The sequence below is a fragment of the Neolamprologus brichardi genome, chromosome 18, assembly GCF_056152115.1.
Source record: "Neolamprologus brichardi isolate AB-2024 chromosome 18, ASM5615211v1, whole genome shotgun sequence".
Classification (NCBI taxonomy): Eukaryota; Metazoa; Chordata; class Actinopteri; order Cichliformes; family Cichlidae; genus Neolamprologus; species Neolamprologus brichardi.
Window position 1 is genome coordinate 9,226,345 of NC_142121.1, and position 18,011 is coordinate 9,244,355.

The 18,011-nt window shown below is 39.3% G+C and overlaps 1 protein-coding gene across 1 annotated transcript in view; it reads left to right on the top strand.

Moving 5' to 3' along the window:
- The window catches only part of slco5a1b (solute carrier organic anion transporter family member 5A1b), a 229,706-nt gene that overhangs the window by 59,957 nt on the left and 151,738 nt on the right, over window positions 1–18,011 (top strand). The window contains exon 10 of the mRNA XM_087831471.1: window positions 7,978–8,064. Within this exon, the coding sequence (XP_087687597.1) occupies window positions 7,978–8,064 (87 nt within the window). The remainder of the gene's footprint in view (window positions 1–7,977; window positions 8,065–18,011) is intronic.

Sequence of the window (18,011 nt, forward strand, 5' to 3'; positions counted from 1 at the left end):
CTGCCAGGTACCTGACTGCTCCATGTCATACTGTGATTTAGCAGTAAAGTCAGCAAGCTTTAGGGTTTCTTTAGATCAAAGAATCCTGTAATATCTCTTGATACTTTTTAACTACTGGCAATAACAAAAACTATGTATTAACATCATTTAATGTTGATATATAATCCACAGATGCTTCTTGTTTCCTCAAACATGGTTGCATACAGTACTGTGCAAATTTCTCATTTCTCTGAGGTGACATTAGACATTAAGGAAATGGGAAATACATGCAGCAGTTTATTGAAACATGTAAACACACATGGAAATATGGTACTTCTTCAACATAGCTTGAACTCTGGTTCTTGAATTAGGTGCCTTTTTATTCTTGATGATTCACAGATCAGTGTTAAGTAGCTTAATAAGACATCTTTAAAAGATTACAAGAAAGTCTGGATGCTTGGAAGCAAAATACTAAGAAATAAAGACTCAGTACTGTAACTCCTTCAACACTGAATTAACCAAAGGCACACCTAACTCATAATTTAAGAACTCGCAGTAAAATTGTTTAACTCAACAACCATTTTTCCTCTCCACTTCAAGCTGGGCCGCTGAATCGCTGTGAACTCTAAATGTGTTGCTGAATTTGAGGTTCTTTGAATAAACGTTTTTCATATTTTGGCTTAGAGCTACTGAAATGCTCCGTACTGAGGTTGAGTCCCTCTCCAAAACAAAGCTGTCACCGTAGGAATAAAAATATATGAAATGCGGGGCCACATGCGAAACAAGATCGATGTGATGACATTTTGGCGCAGCGTCTGAGGTGAAAGCTGATAGCAGGAGCATCCTGGTGGTTTTAGAGTATCATCTCCTCCTGTGGCCTGGGGAGAGGAGGAAGAGGAGGAGGACAGGGTGATTCATGACAGCTGGAGGAAAACACCTGCTGCTCAAGACGCACGCACACACACACACACACACACACACCTGTTTTCATATCTTAGTGAGGACATCTGATTGACATTATGCTTCCCCTAACTCTAAGCCTAAAAAAATGAATGCCTAACTCATGGGGACAGGGACTGGTTCCCACAAGTATAGTAGCGTGCCAATTTTCTGTCCGCACAAAGATGTCTAAACATGTACTCACACACACACACTTTACTCTCTAATTAGTACTTTGATGTAAAAATATGCATAAAAAGCTCCAGTGTAATTCCTTTAATGATAATCTATAATTTTAGGATTTGATGAGAAGTCCACAATCAAGCCAGAATTTGTTGCCTTAACCTGAACCTGTTATCTAACTGTTATCACATGTTTCCAATTACTCGTGATCAGTGTTGGTCAAGTTACTTGAAAAAAGTAATCAGTAACTAATTACTGATTACTTCCCCCCAAAAGTAATCCCGTTACTTTACTGATTACTTATTTTCAAAAGTAATTAATTACTTAGTTACTTAGTTACTTTTTAAAAACACAATTTACAACCTGAATAGGTGATAAAGCGATAGATCTTTCAGCCCAATTCTTTTTCTACATAATCATCATACAAAATGTAATCAAATGGAAAAGTCTCTTTTTAAAACTTGTTTTATTAGTTTTAATCTTTTAACTTTATGCATCAAGCAAAAATTCAATTATATGCAACATTCTCTGACTGGAAGAAATTTGTTTAATATTTAAACCTATTTTCTGCACATTCCAGCACATAAAATAATTTTTTTGTGTGTGTTTACACTCACTCTTTCAAATAGATGCAAGTAAAACACAGCAGAAAATAAATAAAGTCAAAGACTAGCGGTCCTTTTGCTCTATTTTCACCTGTAAAGCAGGAGTCGGGTAGGCGGAGGTTTACCCTGGTGCAGGTGTGCCGCAGCGGTGAGTGGAAGAATCCGCAAGTTTCTCTGTGAGTTTCCCATTACGTCGTAGCGCACTCGGTGTTTGCTTGGAAGTTTAGGGGTTTTTTGCTGTAAAAATAAGTTTTCTTCCCACGCACAACGGATGCTAATGTTTTTGTCACTTTTTATGGAATTAAACTCAAAGTAAGGTCAGTACTTCCACGCTTTAAACGCTGCACGCTCATACTCTCTCCCGCATTCGATATATTATCTTATTAGCTGTTGTCACGAACGTAGCACTCGCTTACGTCACTGTCATGAGACATTCTCGCAAAAAAATCACGGCGTTAGTAACGCAGTAACGCAGCGTTCCTACGGGAAAGTAACGGTAATCTAATTACAGTTTTTGCAATAGCAATCCCTTACTTTACTCATTACTTGAAAAAAGTAATTGGAATCTCTGCTCGTGATACAAGTCAAAATCTCTGTAGACCAGCGGAGGTTTCATTTTTTAATTAATTTTTTAGTTTCCATTTTCTGTTGGCCCCATATGTATTTATATGTTATATCCAGAAATTCACAGAAATTGTTTATTCTGACGTCTCTGTTTCTATTCTTCATGCCGCTGACTTACTGACAGCATTCTCCTTAGTTGTCATTATTACTGATCAGACTTAGGCATGACAGTCTGCATGTACTGTTTTTCTCCTGATTCGCTCTCATGTACTTGCTGAGGCAGCTCATAGTAGAGTGATCAGTGGAGAAGCCCTGAAGGGAAGGGATGTCTTTGATGTTTGAAGAAATAGCCTTTCTTTTGTTCAGTGAAACCTCTGGCTTTCCTATTACTACATGCAGCAATCCTCTCCTCAGGCGCTTCTGTCCCCAAACAACAGGAATCCGACTGGGATCTGCAGAAGATGGATAGATCATATTTTCCTGGTGAGCAATATACTCTGGACTACTCGAATAATGACCAAGCAACCTTTATTTACACGTTGGAGTGAAAAGCCAGTGTAACTTTCTCCATTTTGGACCATCTGTTTCCTGGAAGTTTCCAAATAGTTTGTCCTACACGTGTTATACTGTGTGAGAAAATACTCACAAATACACAAAAAATGTTTGCAGGAAGATTAATTGATTTTGCTGTGAATAAACTAAATATTAGACATTTAAAAGGTTTGAGAGGTTTGAACTTAGTAGTACTTTGACTGCTCTCACGCTGAAAATAGTTATAATAACAGTTTGAATAGTATCAGCATATGAATTTGATATTCGTCCCTGTATATCACCAGTAGTTACCCTCCTCTACCTTCATGCATTCTAAGTAGACTGTTACTATCTTTTGTAAACAATGATAATGCGAGAGCATTATGTGGACATTTAGCAGTACTGTTATAAAACATGGTGGTAAATGTTGTATTAATGCTGCCGATGTAGCTTTGTAACATGTGCATTACACTTTAAAATTGATGCTTTTTAAATGATGATCCTTTCCTAACACTAAGTCCTTATGCTGAAAATAAAAAACAATGCAGCTGTTGATGGATAAATGGATTGATGTGAAATTATATTGCTATCTGAATCTGGAAAACACGGTGCCAGCTCCTGAGTTGAGGCGTATAGTACCTGTCAAGTATCCATCCCTCCCTACTGATGTTTAAAATGGAAAACATAATTTGATATCCAAATTAGTTTTTTCTTGTCTAATGAAACATTTGCACAATGTCTTGTGCTAACCCTGCGCAGTAGATGTTGAGACATGACAACAATGACCACTAGACGAAAGGTTGTCAAATGGGGTTTATACTCAGGAGTCCATGGATATCTTCATTAAATTTCATATTAGATCGTCCAGTAATTGTTTAGACTTTTTTAGAGTAATAGAATTCAGGGTAGCACAGAGAATAATCCTGTTGTTTTTGTGTATTTGTGCAAAGGTTCCTTCTCAACTTTGGTAATTATCGCCTTTGGATTCAAAGTCATTTGTCCAGCTGTTGCTCCATCGCCAGATGAGCAAGTACAGGCCTGTACTTGCTGCTGTACTGTTATCAGTTTTCATTTTCCCTGAAATTGTGTAAGAGTGAGATGGAAGGAAATATAGAATAAAAATAATCAAAGCGTCTCTCTGCGAGAAGAAATCCTGCCGAGGCAGGCTGTCGTATCTGAGTGGGATCATAACCCAACACCCTGCATGCTGCAGAGCTAATGTAAAAGCTGCTGTGAGGTCTCCATTGTAGCTATCAACACTCAGGATCTGCAGGCAGAGCGATCGCTGATGTCAGATCTGAAGCAGCTGCTCTGCACAGTGAAGACTGACTCAGGCTGTGGGCTGTTGAAGCTGCTGTCTGCTCTCCAGGCTGAGAGGGGAGACAAATCACAGGCTGTCAGTACATTTTCATACATAGCAAGTCTCATTTTTATTAACTGTGATTCAGCCACATTCAGTCGTTTTCTCTTATAGTCAAAGAAAACAGTTAAACTCATGATCCCTAAGACGTTAAATTCTGTAAACAGCTGCAATTCATTTATTTTTATTTGGATTTGACTCTGAAGCTGACAGTCATATTTGATCATAATGATTGTTTATTTGGTCACATGTCCAGTGCATGTGACATCATAAGGCTAGGAATACACCTAGAGTAAAGATTTTAACATGGAGTAAACTAAAAATGATGAAAGAGAAGAAAACATTTTTTTGGTTGAAATCCAGCAAGTGTTGGACATCAAAGTTCAAGATGCAAGGACGGAGACAGCGGCTAATTTTTGTAATTAAGTGCATTTAAAAATTGAGTGATTTGCACAGTTTGCAGCAAAACTCTTTCTCAGCTTTAGCTGTATTTCCAGAAATGTGCAGATATCCTGCAGACGTCTGGAAGTGTCTGCTTTCCTTGTTTGAATTCCACAGAGGAGACTTAGAGGAGGTCAGATGAGTCCACAGCAGACAGGAAGCAATTAGCTTGGAGTTGGGATATAAAGCTTTAATTATGGTCTCACAGATGCAAACACATGCCACGCACAACCTCTCCCCGTCCCATTGGCCCTAAGCATGCACAGAGGCTTTGGTAATTTAGTGCTTAATTTGTTATTCCCTTATTTCGCTGCCATTTTTCTCACGGTTTGGTGAAATGTCAGAGAGTTTCCCCGTCTAAATTTTACTACGTTATCATCAAACGCAAAACTATGTATTAAAGAAGAGGTAATTTAAAGCCAAATTGATGTTTTCGTGTTTCTTAACCTGTCATGAGTCATGTCGGCATCCCGTTATATTCTTGTTTTATTTTGAAAGTCTTGTTTCTCTGTTCATTGTGCTTAGTGTTACTTTTCCCTGTGGTGTCACGATGTGATTCCAGTCAGCTGGTTTTCCCATGTGTTTCCACTTCCTCTGATCACCCTCTGTGTGTATTTAGCTTTTGTGTGTTGATTCAGTCGTTGCCAGGTCGTCTTTTTGGTTTCACGTCATGTCTCAGAGTTCTTCTTACTGATCAGGTTCGTGTTGATGTTCGGTTTATTTCAGTTCCATGTCTCTCGTCACAGTTTTCATAGTTATTTAGTTATTTCCCAGTTTAGGTGTCAGGTTAGGTTTTGCCATGTTCACGCTTGCTTTGTTTTTGTGTTCACGTTTTATCAGCCAAATAAACGGCTCGGCTTTTGTTTAAACTCGGTTCCATCTCCTATCGTGTCTGCATTTGGGTCCCACTATTCACTCGAAACACAGTCAGCTCCCTGCTGACCGTGACATGATTGACATTGCATGCTTTTTGTATTGGCATTTCTGTTGTCATAGCATTATTTCTTTAACTACACCTTTTGTGTCTGTGTGCTTCGCCTGTTACTTCTAGTCACATCCTATTTTATATTGGTAATTTGTTTTCCTTGTTGGTTTCCTTCCTGCCTTTAATGGCTTCACCTGTGTCACATTAGTAGGTATTCTTTAGCCTATTTTTAACCCTTTTGCCTCACTTATTTCCCTTGTGCTCCTTTAATCATTTAAATCTTTGCTTTAGTTTTACTATTTTATTGAATTAGCTTTTGTTTATTCCCAGAGTGTTTAGTCCCCTTTTGTTTGTTTACAAAGTAAGTTTTGGATTCAACGTTTGTTCCTTCACTCACCCATGTCTGCATCTGGGTCCTCATTCTGATATATCAAAACATATATATCATAACATGTCTAAGAAGTTTTCACACTATTCATTTGTAATGTCAGACACATAAGGCTGCACAGATGGCATTCTCATTTATAGAAGCATAGATGTTTCCTTAAGTTACTTTAAAAATAAAGAAAAGAAAAGTTTGCTTTTGAAAATATCCAGTAAAGAAGTTTGTGTTGGGAGGATTACATCAGCTTTACTTGATTTAAAGTAGTTAAAATCTATTGCAATAGAGTATGTGTCAAACAGTATGAGCCAATGCCATTAATATGGCTGTCTATCCAAAAATATGCATATATGCCAGAACAGCAGATCAGGGTTCAGGATGAAGTGTTTTTCTCATTTTAGATCGAGGTAATCCTCAGCTGTGAACAAAACAGAGGTCGTTTTTATTGTTGAATACTGCCAAAGTAATTTTATGTGCTAGAAAATGCTGTAAAGCATAAAATGATGGAGCGGGCAGTGATGATATCAAGCTTTCTGCCTGTGACCTTTGTGACCTCTTCAGCGTTCACCTCGCTGGCAAACGGCACTTCCCACCTCTCTATCTCGTACTTATCTGAACTCACCTGGGAGCTTTGTGGAAAACTGCTTTTATGTCTGTATTTTCTGGTTCAGTCCTTCAGCTAGTGGGTTTAATGATACAGTGATATGTCTGGAGACCTTCCCCATGTCCAGTATGTCTTATAGATCAGCGGTCCCCAACCCCCAGGCCACAGACTGAGTCATTTGGTACCAGGCTGCAAGAATTGAGGCTCGGGTGTGAAATTTATAGTTGTCAGGGTTTTTATCATTATTTTTTTAATCGTTTTTATTGTTAACTCTGTTTCCCTGGGTCTTGTCCCGTGTGTTATGAGTAAGTCTTCTTTTTTGGTACTGGTTTTATTTGTTGTATTTATCCACAACACGGTCCGTGAAAATATTGTAGGACATAAATAGGTTGGGGTTGGGGACCGCTGGCATTTAACACTTTGCTCTTCATCTCCATACTATTTACGCTCAAGTTCTCTGCCATTCACTTGCCTTAAGAAATGTCAATTAAACATTTATCTTCAAAGAATTTACTTTTAATTTTCTCTCATTTCTACATAAACCAGTTCAAGCCTTGCCTATTCTGAAAGCTTTGCACGATTCAGGCTTCAGAGTACTCTTCAGCCCCTTCGTTCACTTTTTCTAAGATCCCACTAACATGGGCTGAGGGATCAGTCAGTGACTCACTGGAAACCGGAGCGTGCTGAAGAAAAATGTGAATTGCTGGAGGCTGTTTGCAGTTACTGTGAAATCAATTGCTGAAGCACCAGTGACATATTCCTAGAGACTAGTCAGTAACCCCACGACAGGCTGTCTAGGGGTTGCTGGCAGTCGCTAGGTAAAACTGCCTGTAAAGATTTATGTGCTGAAAAACTTTCCTTTAGTCACAGATTGCCTGTAGTTTGCATGAAAGATCCCGACTTGACTGCAGCACTTGCTCTGCTTAGCGAGCGGTAGTGAAACTGAGAAAAACGGGACATAAACCGGAAATTGAGACTGTTCATGTTTGCAGATAAGTTGGTGTCTTCATTTCACGGAACGGCCAGCTGAGGCATTTAGATGCTAATCAAAGCAATCACAAAGACGTTATTTTGTGCACCACAACCTTTCGGATCAACTTTACCTAAACACAGCCAGCAACCTCCAGCAACCACTCACCTGTTTACACCTTTCTTCTGATTGGGTCCTCCTTGCAAAAAGATGGTTTTGGTGGTAGATGGGCGGGGCCTATGTGCTAAAAGCCACAGCTGTTTGTCTAAAATAACCATATTAGGAATATCGCCAGTGAAGAGCAGTCTACAGAAAATAAGGAAAACCTTTAAAATTACCTGATACATCACTAAAAGGAAAAAGAACTTGTTTAAAGCCTGTTTTATAAAAAACAACTTGCACAGTAAATTGCACCTGTTGTATGTTTAACTTTTAATTTCTGATCCCTTCTTCTCTTCCTGCCCTGCACTCTTCTTCTTCATCGTCATCATCAGTGGGCTCCAGACAGACGAAGGCCTCCACCTGATGAAGATCCTGGCTAGAATGGCGAAAATCCAGATGACTGATTTCGCTGAGCTCTCGTATGTACAGCTCTGTTTTTTAAAATCTTCTGGTTACACTCCAATATGAAAACATAGTGCACTCACTGTGTTAATGCTGCATTTTCTTACTGGAGTCTGGGGTGAAAATCAGTCTAACCTAATGTGATGTTTTTTTTTCTCAAAGCTTAAACATTTCATTTTCACACTGCATTAAAGGAATATAAAAAGAACCACAAACTGGCACGTTTACTACATTTGAGGCTCTTAATAATCCACTCCTATTGAGAAATGATCAAGTCACACCTGTTCCAGTTCGGATGCCAATAAAGAAAGTCTGTTTACAACAGAGCTTGAACACTGGAGGTGACACGTTTCCTGCATGCAAGCAAAAATCCTGAAATCGAAGCTGAACACTTTCTTATTGAAATAAAGCCTGTCATTCAGTGATCCAAAAACAACCTAAAGCTTCACGAATTGACCACAAAGTTCTTGCAACTCGATCATCAAATCTTAATCCACATGTTGAACCACATGGTGAGGATATCCAGCCAAGTTGGGGATTTGTTCACTTCTTTTCTTCTTGATAAAACACTTTAAGTCTCAGTGCTCAGATTTATCATGAGCTGCACCACAAAGATCTGATTTAAGCCCCTATTTATTTCCATTGTATATTCTGCCGTTAGATCACATTATTAGTAGTTTCAAAACCATTTCCAGTAATCTGTATGCTGATGACGCTCAACTGTATCTCTCATACAAACCTTATGAATTATCTGTTTTAGTTGATTGGTTTAATGCAACTAATAGTTGGATAGCAAATAACTTTTTGCAGTTTAATGAAAACAAGACAGCCTCTTATTTTTTTTATTTTAATATTCATTTTGCTCCAATAAGTATTATTCAAATTGGACAGTGTCTGGGTTTTTTCTCATTCACTGTTGATGTTAACGCGGAGAATCTTGGGTTAGCTTCCATCTTTGACTTTTAAGAAATAGTGCTAAACTCAGGACTGCTGTCTGAAAAACTGAACTGGAGATGCTCGTTCATGCCTTCATCCCCTTCCACTTAGATCACAGGTGTCAAACTCCAGGCCTCAAGGGCCGGTGTCCTGCAGGTTTTAGATGTGTCCTTGATCCAACACAGCTGATTTAAATGGCTAAATTACCTCCTCAACATGTCTTGAAGTTCTCCAGAAGCCTGTTAATGAACTAATCATTTGATTCAGGTGTGTTGACCCAGGGTGAGATCTAAAACCAGCAGGACACCGGCCCTCGAGGCCTGGAGTTTGACACCCCTGACTTAGATTGTAGTAATGCTCTGCCTAAAGCAGGGGTGTCCAACTCCTGGCCCAAGGGCCAGTGTCCTGTAGGTTTTAGATCTCACCCTGGGTCAACACACCTGAATCAAATGATTAGTTCATTAACAGGCTTCTGGAGAACTTCAAGACATGTTGAGGAGGTAATTTAGCCATTTAAATCAGCTGTGTTGGATCAAGGACACATCTAAAACCTGAAGTTGGACACTCCTGGTCTAAAGCATCTAATAATCTCCTCCAGTCTGTCTAAAATTCTCTTTGTAAAGGTTCTTATGAATTCTGTCATGTCTTACCATTGTTAAAGCATCTACACTGGCTTCTAATCAAATGCAGGTGTCAGTTTAAAATCTTGATTCTTACTTTTAAGGCCTTTATGTCCAGACACAGCCAGCCTCCCTTCCACTAAAGATGGAGCAGTGTGTGTTAGCTCGAGACAGATGATTCTGTCATGTTCCTTATCATCAAACTACTGTAGAAGACAAACGAATATTGGATTAATCTGGGCAGTACGAATCCTAGCTGGGAAGACATTGTTGTTCTGTTTTTTCCATCACTAACCACTGTGTCACTGAGGGGTCATTTGACTCATTTACCGGCATGGTTTAGCTCTCTTACAGGTAAATACAATGATTAATATAACTTAAAACCAGGTCCTCATTTACCCCTTACTCAGAAATCGTCTATAACTCAAACTCGTAACTATCCCCACTACCTGCCTAACTCTTCATTTCGCTTATCTTTAAACCAGTTCTTCGCAGTGTGTCTTTGTTAACGAATTTGTCCTCACAATCCAAGTGCGCACACCCACAATTCAAAGCTTCAGCCATGTGTTCTGTTCTAGAAGCTAAAAATAAAAACATTTAAATGCTTACGATGTCGTTTAAAGCTCTCTTTGCCCTGTAATGTAGCGACGCCTCTGGACATGTAGTCCTACCAGCTGTCAGGCAGCCAAACCGCTGAATAGAAATGAGAACAACATCAAGAAAACACTTCAGTATTTTTCAGTTCAGCAACACTTCAACCTTCTAACAAACCAGAGACCGTATGAGCAAAGATCTGTAGATGACTCACAACATCCATAGTCTGCTTTACCGTCTCAACAACAACCGTTTCGTACCTGTAGGCTGGAGTGGGCAGCAATTTTCTCAAAGGGCAAGCATCACATACTAAAACTCTTCAAATATTCCCAGTAGAAGATGAGCAGCGTCGGCTGCTCCACAGTTACCCTCCAGCATGACGGATCAGAGAGGGCAAACTGGTGGGATCAAAGCAGAGTGGCAGAAGGCATTAAAATCAGAAGTGGAAAAAAAAGGAAGGGAAAACAGTGCCCTTACAGACTAGAAACCCAAGGACGTCGCCTTATTTTCATTCTGTCAACATTTTTTCCTGCTCTGAGGGGGTAATAAAGCAATGAGCGTTGTTGGTCGACGGTATTGACGTGTTAGAGACGAGCAGCCGTTGACTACATTCATTTATTAATGAGAATGAACTCTGCCTGAACTCTTTCTCTCCATGTGTCTTTCTGTTTTTCAATCATTCTGTTACTCGTTTCTCCGTCTTTGCCTCTACCTGTTCCTATTTCGTCTTCCCTCCTTCAGGTTTCTGCTTTCTTACTTTGTCTCAGTCTGTATGTCCTTTCTATATTTCTGTAAGTAACTTTATGCCCCCTCAGCACCTCCTCACTTTCTCTCTCCCTTTCAGTCTTTCCCCTCCACAGGTGACTTTGCATGGAGTATCAATTGAATTCTCAATGCTGTGAGCTGCAACAGCAAAACAATTGCTACTGTGGGGGTTTGGATATGAACACACTGTTGGGGATTATAGCCAGCCTACAGACGGTGTTTGCTGTATTTTATCTGTGAATAAACATGTGTCTGGTCACGGTTAAATAGGATTTTACAGCCTGAGATTGATCATTGAAATGTGAAAATAGGTGAATTGCAAGGTTAATTAAAAACTTTGATCTCCTGACCATTCGCTTAATTGCTGAGATCTGAGAACATTGAGATATTGCTAAAAACCCGGAGGTCCGCATCTTCCGAAGGCTCTTTATTACACAAACTAACCCAACTCAGGAGCCTTTTTACAGAAATTTGAACCAATAAGGAAAAAGTATGCCTCTGGCACCATTTCCTGAGGTAACCAAAGAGATGAGACATCTTCATGGAATATGGTACTAGATGAAGGTAGGATAATGGGCAGTGCTCCCCGAGGTTATTTTCTTTGCTGTACTGGACTGCCATTCCACAGCACTACATGAGTCAGTCGACACTGAAATAAACCACAACAACAACATCCGTCTCTTTACCGAATGTTCAGTGCTCTTCAGTCTCGTGTAAATATAGCGGCAGATTGCACGTTGATAACAAATACAGCCTGGTCCGGGTCCACAGACCGATTGGCTCGAGGACCGATTGGCAGGCAGAAGGCTCATAAGACAACTGGGATGTGACGTCAATGTAGGGATCCGGACAGCATTGGAAAATAGAAGTGATGAAGAAAATCGAACACTTGGAATAGCAAATACTCACACGTCCTGCAGACGAATAAAGACGCAACTGAGCAAACAGATCTTCAGTATTGAACCGTGACTTCATTCAAGGGCATATTCAGCAAATGGAGATTGATCTTTTGCAGTGGCTGTTCTGAAATTATCTGTCAGATATCTCCCTGATTATTTCCATATGTGTTGTGTTATAATGCAAAATTCATTCAGTCTTTAGGCCTCAAATAACATTAATTAACAAAATCGAATGCTTTGAGTTTACCTAAACTCTGGTCTCTGTAGTTTTCTACAGTATATTGGTGATAGTTTACTGGTCCAAATGTGAAATTGTCAACTGTTTATTTCAGATATCAAATCCTTAGAGGTGACCAAACTCAAAAAACGTCAATCAATCACTAATCCACTCCCTTTGTTATTTTAAAAATGAGATGGTGAGATAAAAACCTGTATATGAATTCTCAGTCTGTGTTGTAAAAATGGTAGAATGAAGAATACTTCTAGCCTCAGTTGTTCACTTTTTCGAGTGTGGTGCACGATGGGCACAATATAATGTCACACTCAGCTGAACAGGTGGAAAAAGATAAAACTGAAAGCTCCGGAAACAAAACGACAAAGTTTACTTAGAATGCATTTTCCTTTGAAGTTTAGCGCGAGGGCGCTAATTCACAGTTTATTTGGTGCTTTGTAGAATTAGGTTGGATTATTTGTTATCTTGTTAGTACAGCATATTTTTTGGTGTTGGTTTTTCAGTTCATGTTGGCTGGTGTTTGTCTTCTAAGAGGTGAAATTTTGACACTGTTAAATGGATAGAAGTGCTAAGAAAGCATTGCTTTTTATACTTGCATTGTACAGTGTAACTCCATTCACTGTTGATAAAGCAACGTCCAAATTGAATTGAACTCGGCCCGGGTTGAAGGGAAGCAGAGAGAGTAGGAATCCATGTCTACAGTCTTCTATTTGTGAGTGTGTGTGGACAGGTGGGGATTGGGTGGCTTGGGGTCGCATGATTCACACACACGCATACCTTCACTCACACACACACACACACACTCTTTCTCTCCACCCCCTCCGCTTGGCCCCCGTCGTTGCTTGGCACCTTGCCGTGCTGCTCGGCTGCTGCATTGAGTCCCTGGGTGGCCCGTACTGTTCCCCTGTTCTAATGCACCTTTTGTCTTTGTTCTCCTATTCTGGGAATGAAAGAAGGGAGCTATACAGTGGGGAGAGTGATGGATAGGAGGCAGAGAAAACGAGAGAGCGACAGAGAGAGAGAGATACAGAGAGCGCAAGTGAGGCAGAGAGAGAGGGAGAGAAATCCAGGGGTCTCTTTTGTTGTGAGCGCAGTGAAAGCCCAGCAGGGGGAGCCGCCTAGACAATTTGTCAGACGCACCACGCTTATTTTCCAAGGCTGCCCGGCTCCTCGCCACTGTGGCAACAGCAGTCACCTTAAATGGAATAAATAAGCTCAGGAACATAGGGCTCAGACTGACACTAATTTCTCAGCCTGCCCGTGGTTTTCAACACCATACTCCGAAACCGCACTGAAAACTGGTGGTTGTAGATAGTTTAAAAATATCCATTTACTTGTATCCAATATCATATTTCCCCTTGCATACATTTAATGATAGAAATCTCATCTTATTCTGTATGCAGTCTTTGGAAGTCATCCGAACACCTTTTATGGGACCGTTTTTCCATCAAATGCGAATACGAGTGAATTATCCCTGCTTTTAAATTTACCCTCAAATACTTTTTACCTTATAAAGTTTTGTGGTATTTAAACAGCTTTATTTATTATATTTAGGTAAACTCAGTCATAAAATAAGATGTGATATTGCATTAGAAATACTTGATATAATATCCCTCTAGTAGCAGAGTTCCCTATTTCGCTTTGAGCTATAAAAGTATTTGAGATAGCAGTTGTAGTATTTATCTGTTTAGGCTGTTGGTATAGGTGATAAACTTGTAGCTTTTTCTTATTTGCCTTAATGTCTCGTTACAGTAGTGTGGTAGAGAGAACATGCTGTATTATTATGGTTTTCATAGATTATCTGATTTGCTTTTATCAGTTTGAAGGACAGAGCGAGGCTCTGTGGTTCTCTGAGAAAACTCGTATAGCCTTGGGAGGATTTTTTTTCTTTATTTGTATCAGCAGGAACTGTAAGATTATATATCCTGTCAAACATGGCATATAGCAGTGGCCTAGCTGAACCTGCACCTGTCAGGTCAGTTTCCTTAAACTAAAAAAAACCTTGAAAAATAATATATATTTTTTTAAAGCAGTACAAACTTTTAAGTGATAAATTTATAACCTGTGAAAATGTCCAGCTGCTTTATTGAGCCATCTTAATTAAAAAAAAAAAAACTACTTCTGGGTTTTAAATCCTTTTGATCCTTCTAGGTTTATATTAGAGGAAGTTTGTTCAAGTGCAAAAAACCCTTAACTGTTTCTGTGCAACAAAGTAGCTTTGGTTCACAAAAAGTGAATTACAAGTCACGACCAGAGCAGAGTTTTAGTAAAAAGTATTTTTCTGTTTAACTCTTCACATATATCATCTTAATTGACACAATAAATGTCAGTCAGTTATATTGTACTTTGATAGGAGCACATACCTAGATGGATGGGAAGTTTTCTACATTTTTAAAAAAAAAGAAATGTAGAAAACTTCCCATCCATCTATTCTCTTCTGCTTATCCTTATACGGGTTGTTGGTAAAGGGGGTGTGGGTTTGGTTCTTTTTTTGTTTTTTTGCCAGAAAAAATATGTTTGCTATTAGAAGCTGGTGTTAAATGTTTAGTTCCACGAACTAACTTTATTTTGCAGAGTCCTGTATCTGCCCCTCATACGCCTAACCTCTATCCACTGCGCAAATTCATCCATTTACCATGCAGGGACACTGCAGACACCTTACACAGCATCAGCAGCTTAGTACAGCCCCAATCCCAGAAAAGGCTGGATGTTTTCCAATTTCATGAAAAACATTTTCTCCATTTAAATTTGACAGCAGCAACACATTTCAAAAAGTTGGTACAGAGGAAAGGCTTGAAAATTAAGTGGTACTCAAAGGAAACAGCTGAAGGAAAATGTTCCAACTAATTAGGTTAATTCGAAATATGTCTGTAGTATGATTGGGTATAAAATTTTATCCTGTCTTCCTTCTGTCTCAGCCTGGTTCTGCTGGAGGTTTCTTCCTGTTAAAAGGGAGTTTTTCCTTCCCACTGTCGCCAAAGTGCTTGCTCATAGGGGGTCATATGATTGTTGGGGTTTTCTCTGTGTGCATTATTGTAGGGTCTACCTTACAATATGGGGCGACTGTTGTTGTGATTTGGTGCTGTATAAATAAAATTGAATTGGATTGAAAAAGAACATCTTAGCGAGGCAGAGTTCCTCTGAAGTAAAGGAGGGCAGAGTATCTGTAATCTGACAAAAATGTCTACATATTTTTAGAATAACGTTCCTCAACATAAAATTGTTAAGATTTTAAATATTTTATCATCTTCTGATACATAATCTAAATATTCACAGAATCTTGGTGAAATCTGCACTAAGCAGAGAGCCAAAAATCAATATTGGAGCCATGCCACTCTTTGGACCGGTGGGTAGGACTGCATTAAAGACGAGGATGATTCTTTAATGGAACTCATTGCACAGACTCAGAAATCATTGTTCTGTGGACACATGAATCAAAATGTATAGTGCTTTTTGGAAAGCATGGAAAGCACCATCCTCAGGACTAAAGCGGAGAGGCACCATCTGGTTTGTTATCAGCCCTCAATTCAAAGGCCTGCAACACTGATAGATTGTGGGTTCATGAGTGCCTATGGAATTAGCACCTTGCACATCTGGAAAGGCAAAATCAATGAGAGATCATTTGAAAAGATATATGGATCAATATATACGACAAGCCTTACATATTTTAGCAAGACAATGGTAAACCACATAATGAAGCTATTACAACAGCACGACTTTGAAGGAGAAGAGTCCAGTAGAACTGGGCTCTCCCACAGGTCCAGCAGCTGGTCTCATCATGTCCCAGATGAGCAGATGCAACACAGCTGTAAACATGTCCCTGGCCTGACTTTGTTGACATGAGTTTCTGAAATCAAATTCAAAAAGAGTTTTCTCAGCTTAAACATTTGCGTGTTTCCTTTGTTCTGCTGTGGATAAAATGTAGGTTTGTGAGATTTGCAAATGATTGCATTCTCTTTTTATCTATGTATATAGTGTCCTGACTTCTTTGAAATTGGATTCGTATATTAAAACAACAAAAGTATCTCTGAACAAAGTAGTCATCGACCTGTGAAACCTCAGCCACTGAAAAGACAACAAAACTTCCCTTTTCTAACAATTTCCTCTCGGGGCCGCAGCCAGAGATCAGCAGCGGTTCGACGAGCCTCCAGCAAAACTTCCAACACTGGCAACGTATGAATCATAAAAGTGAGCCTACACACTGTGCCAGGACACAAAACAAACCTGGAGAGTGACTCACCCCCTTACATTTCATTTGGAACAATTCAATACTGATTAGATAATACTGACGGTGAGCACTTTCAGCAAAACGGCCTTGGAAATGTTTTTAGCTGCCACGTTGGCCTGGTAGTGGTTGAGGGCAACGCGGTGAGCGGGAGGGAAGTGCTGATGTGGGTGGCTTCTCAGAGCCTTTGACTCTAGCTGGCTGCCGAATAATGATGGCTCTTGTGTAACCATCAGTGAGTGTAGACTAGAGGTTTAAAAAAATTATTTATTTTATTGAAACATGAGGGTCTGGGTGATGTAATGTCTGTGTCTGAGCTGAAGGTCCATATCTAAGAGCTGCCACTAGGAGGAGAGAGTGGGCCTGAACTGTCTGGATGTGATGATGATGATGACAGACTGGATACAAACTGAGGCCATAGGTGTGAACACTTAGTGTTTTGTATCATATTTTATATCATACCTTTCTAAGAACTGTCACAGCGTTTGGCACAAATCAACAAAATCACAAAGGACGTGTCTCCCTCAAAGCAAGCAAAGTGAAATAACTCAAATAATAGTGAATGCATTCAAAAGTCGACACTTTCTTTTCCTCCAACTGTGAACATTAAGGTTCAAATGAAATACCTCTATCTTATTTACGCCTTGGGCACTTGACAGAAAACTCGCACACCATATAAACTTTAATCTGGAGTTTCTGTCCTGCAGAGTCCTTCCACAGTCCTTTTTCTGTGCTATAATAATCCAACTCGTTATCCCTTCATGTTCGATATGCATATACATTTCAGTGTGTATTATGGTCTGTATGCAGTTTTTTTTTCTTGTCTTTAAAAAAAGTCATTAAATGAATGTCATTACTCTTGATGGTGAAACTGCAGCTGTTTATATAGTTTGACTTGTGCATTCTGGCTAAATGGACAGTAAAAACAACAAGTTAACACCAGCTCTAGTTTTTAGGCTTGTGGTCCACACATTTGTAGGTTTGAGTTTCTTTTCCTTCATATTTTTCCGGCGGATGATTTTAGTTCTTTGTGTTTTCTGGCATTGTGGTTTTCACCCTTAATAGTTGTAGTCATAGTTGTGTAATAATGTAAAGTAGTCCTGATTCTCTCTGTGTTATGTCAGGTCACCTGCTGCAGTTCCTTTCAAGTTCTCTGTGTTCTTGTGCTTAGCTAGTTTCTTTTTCTCCCCCCCCCCCCCCCCCCCCCCCCCCTCTCATTATTATTATTATTATTATTATTTTGTAGTCTCTGGTCTGCATTTAGGTTCCCTCTTTGAACTGAATCCTGACAAATGCGACTGCTCATAACTCTTAGATTTTAAACAGCTGACTAAAAAGTGTGTGTACTTCTCTGACTACTGCAGAGAAGCATCATATCCTGCACAATAAGGGTTTTATTTTTTAAACAGAAATGCATTTCTTTCTTTCTACAACAACAAATGTTTCTATTGCACTTTATTTTTACAGTTTCTTGTTGTTGTTGGCTATTTCTAGTTTATATGATCACATCATTTAAATATACAGTGCTGTTTGTTGTTTCCATCTGAATGATATGATGGCTTTAAATGTTATCTAGAGCATTAAAGTCAGTGTGTAAAGTACTGTGTAAGCTTTTACATTTCTTAATCACTAAATTTGTTTGTTTTTATACTGTTCTGTTGATTTATTTCAAGATTTGCTGACCTTAAAACTA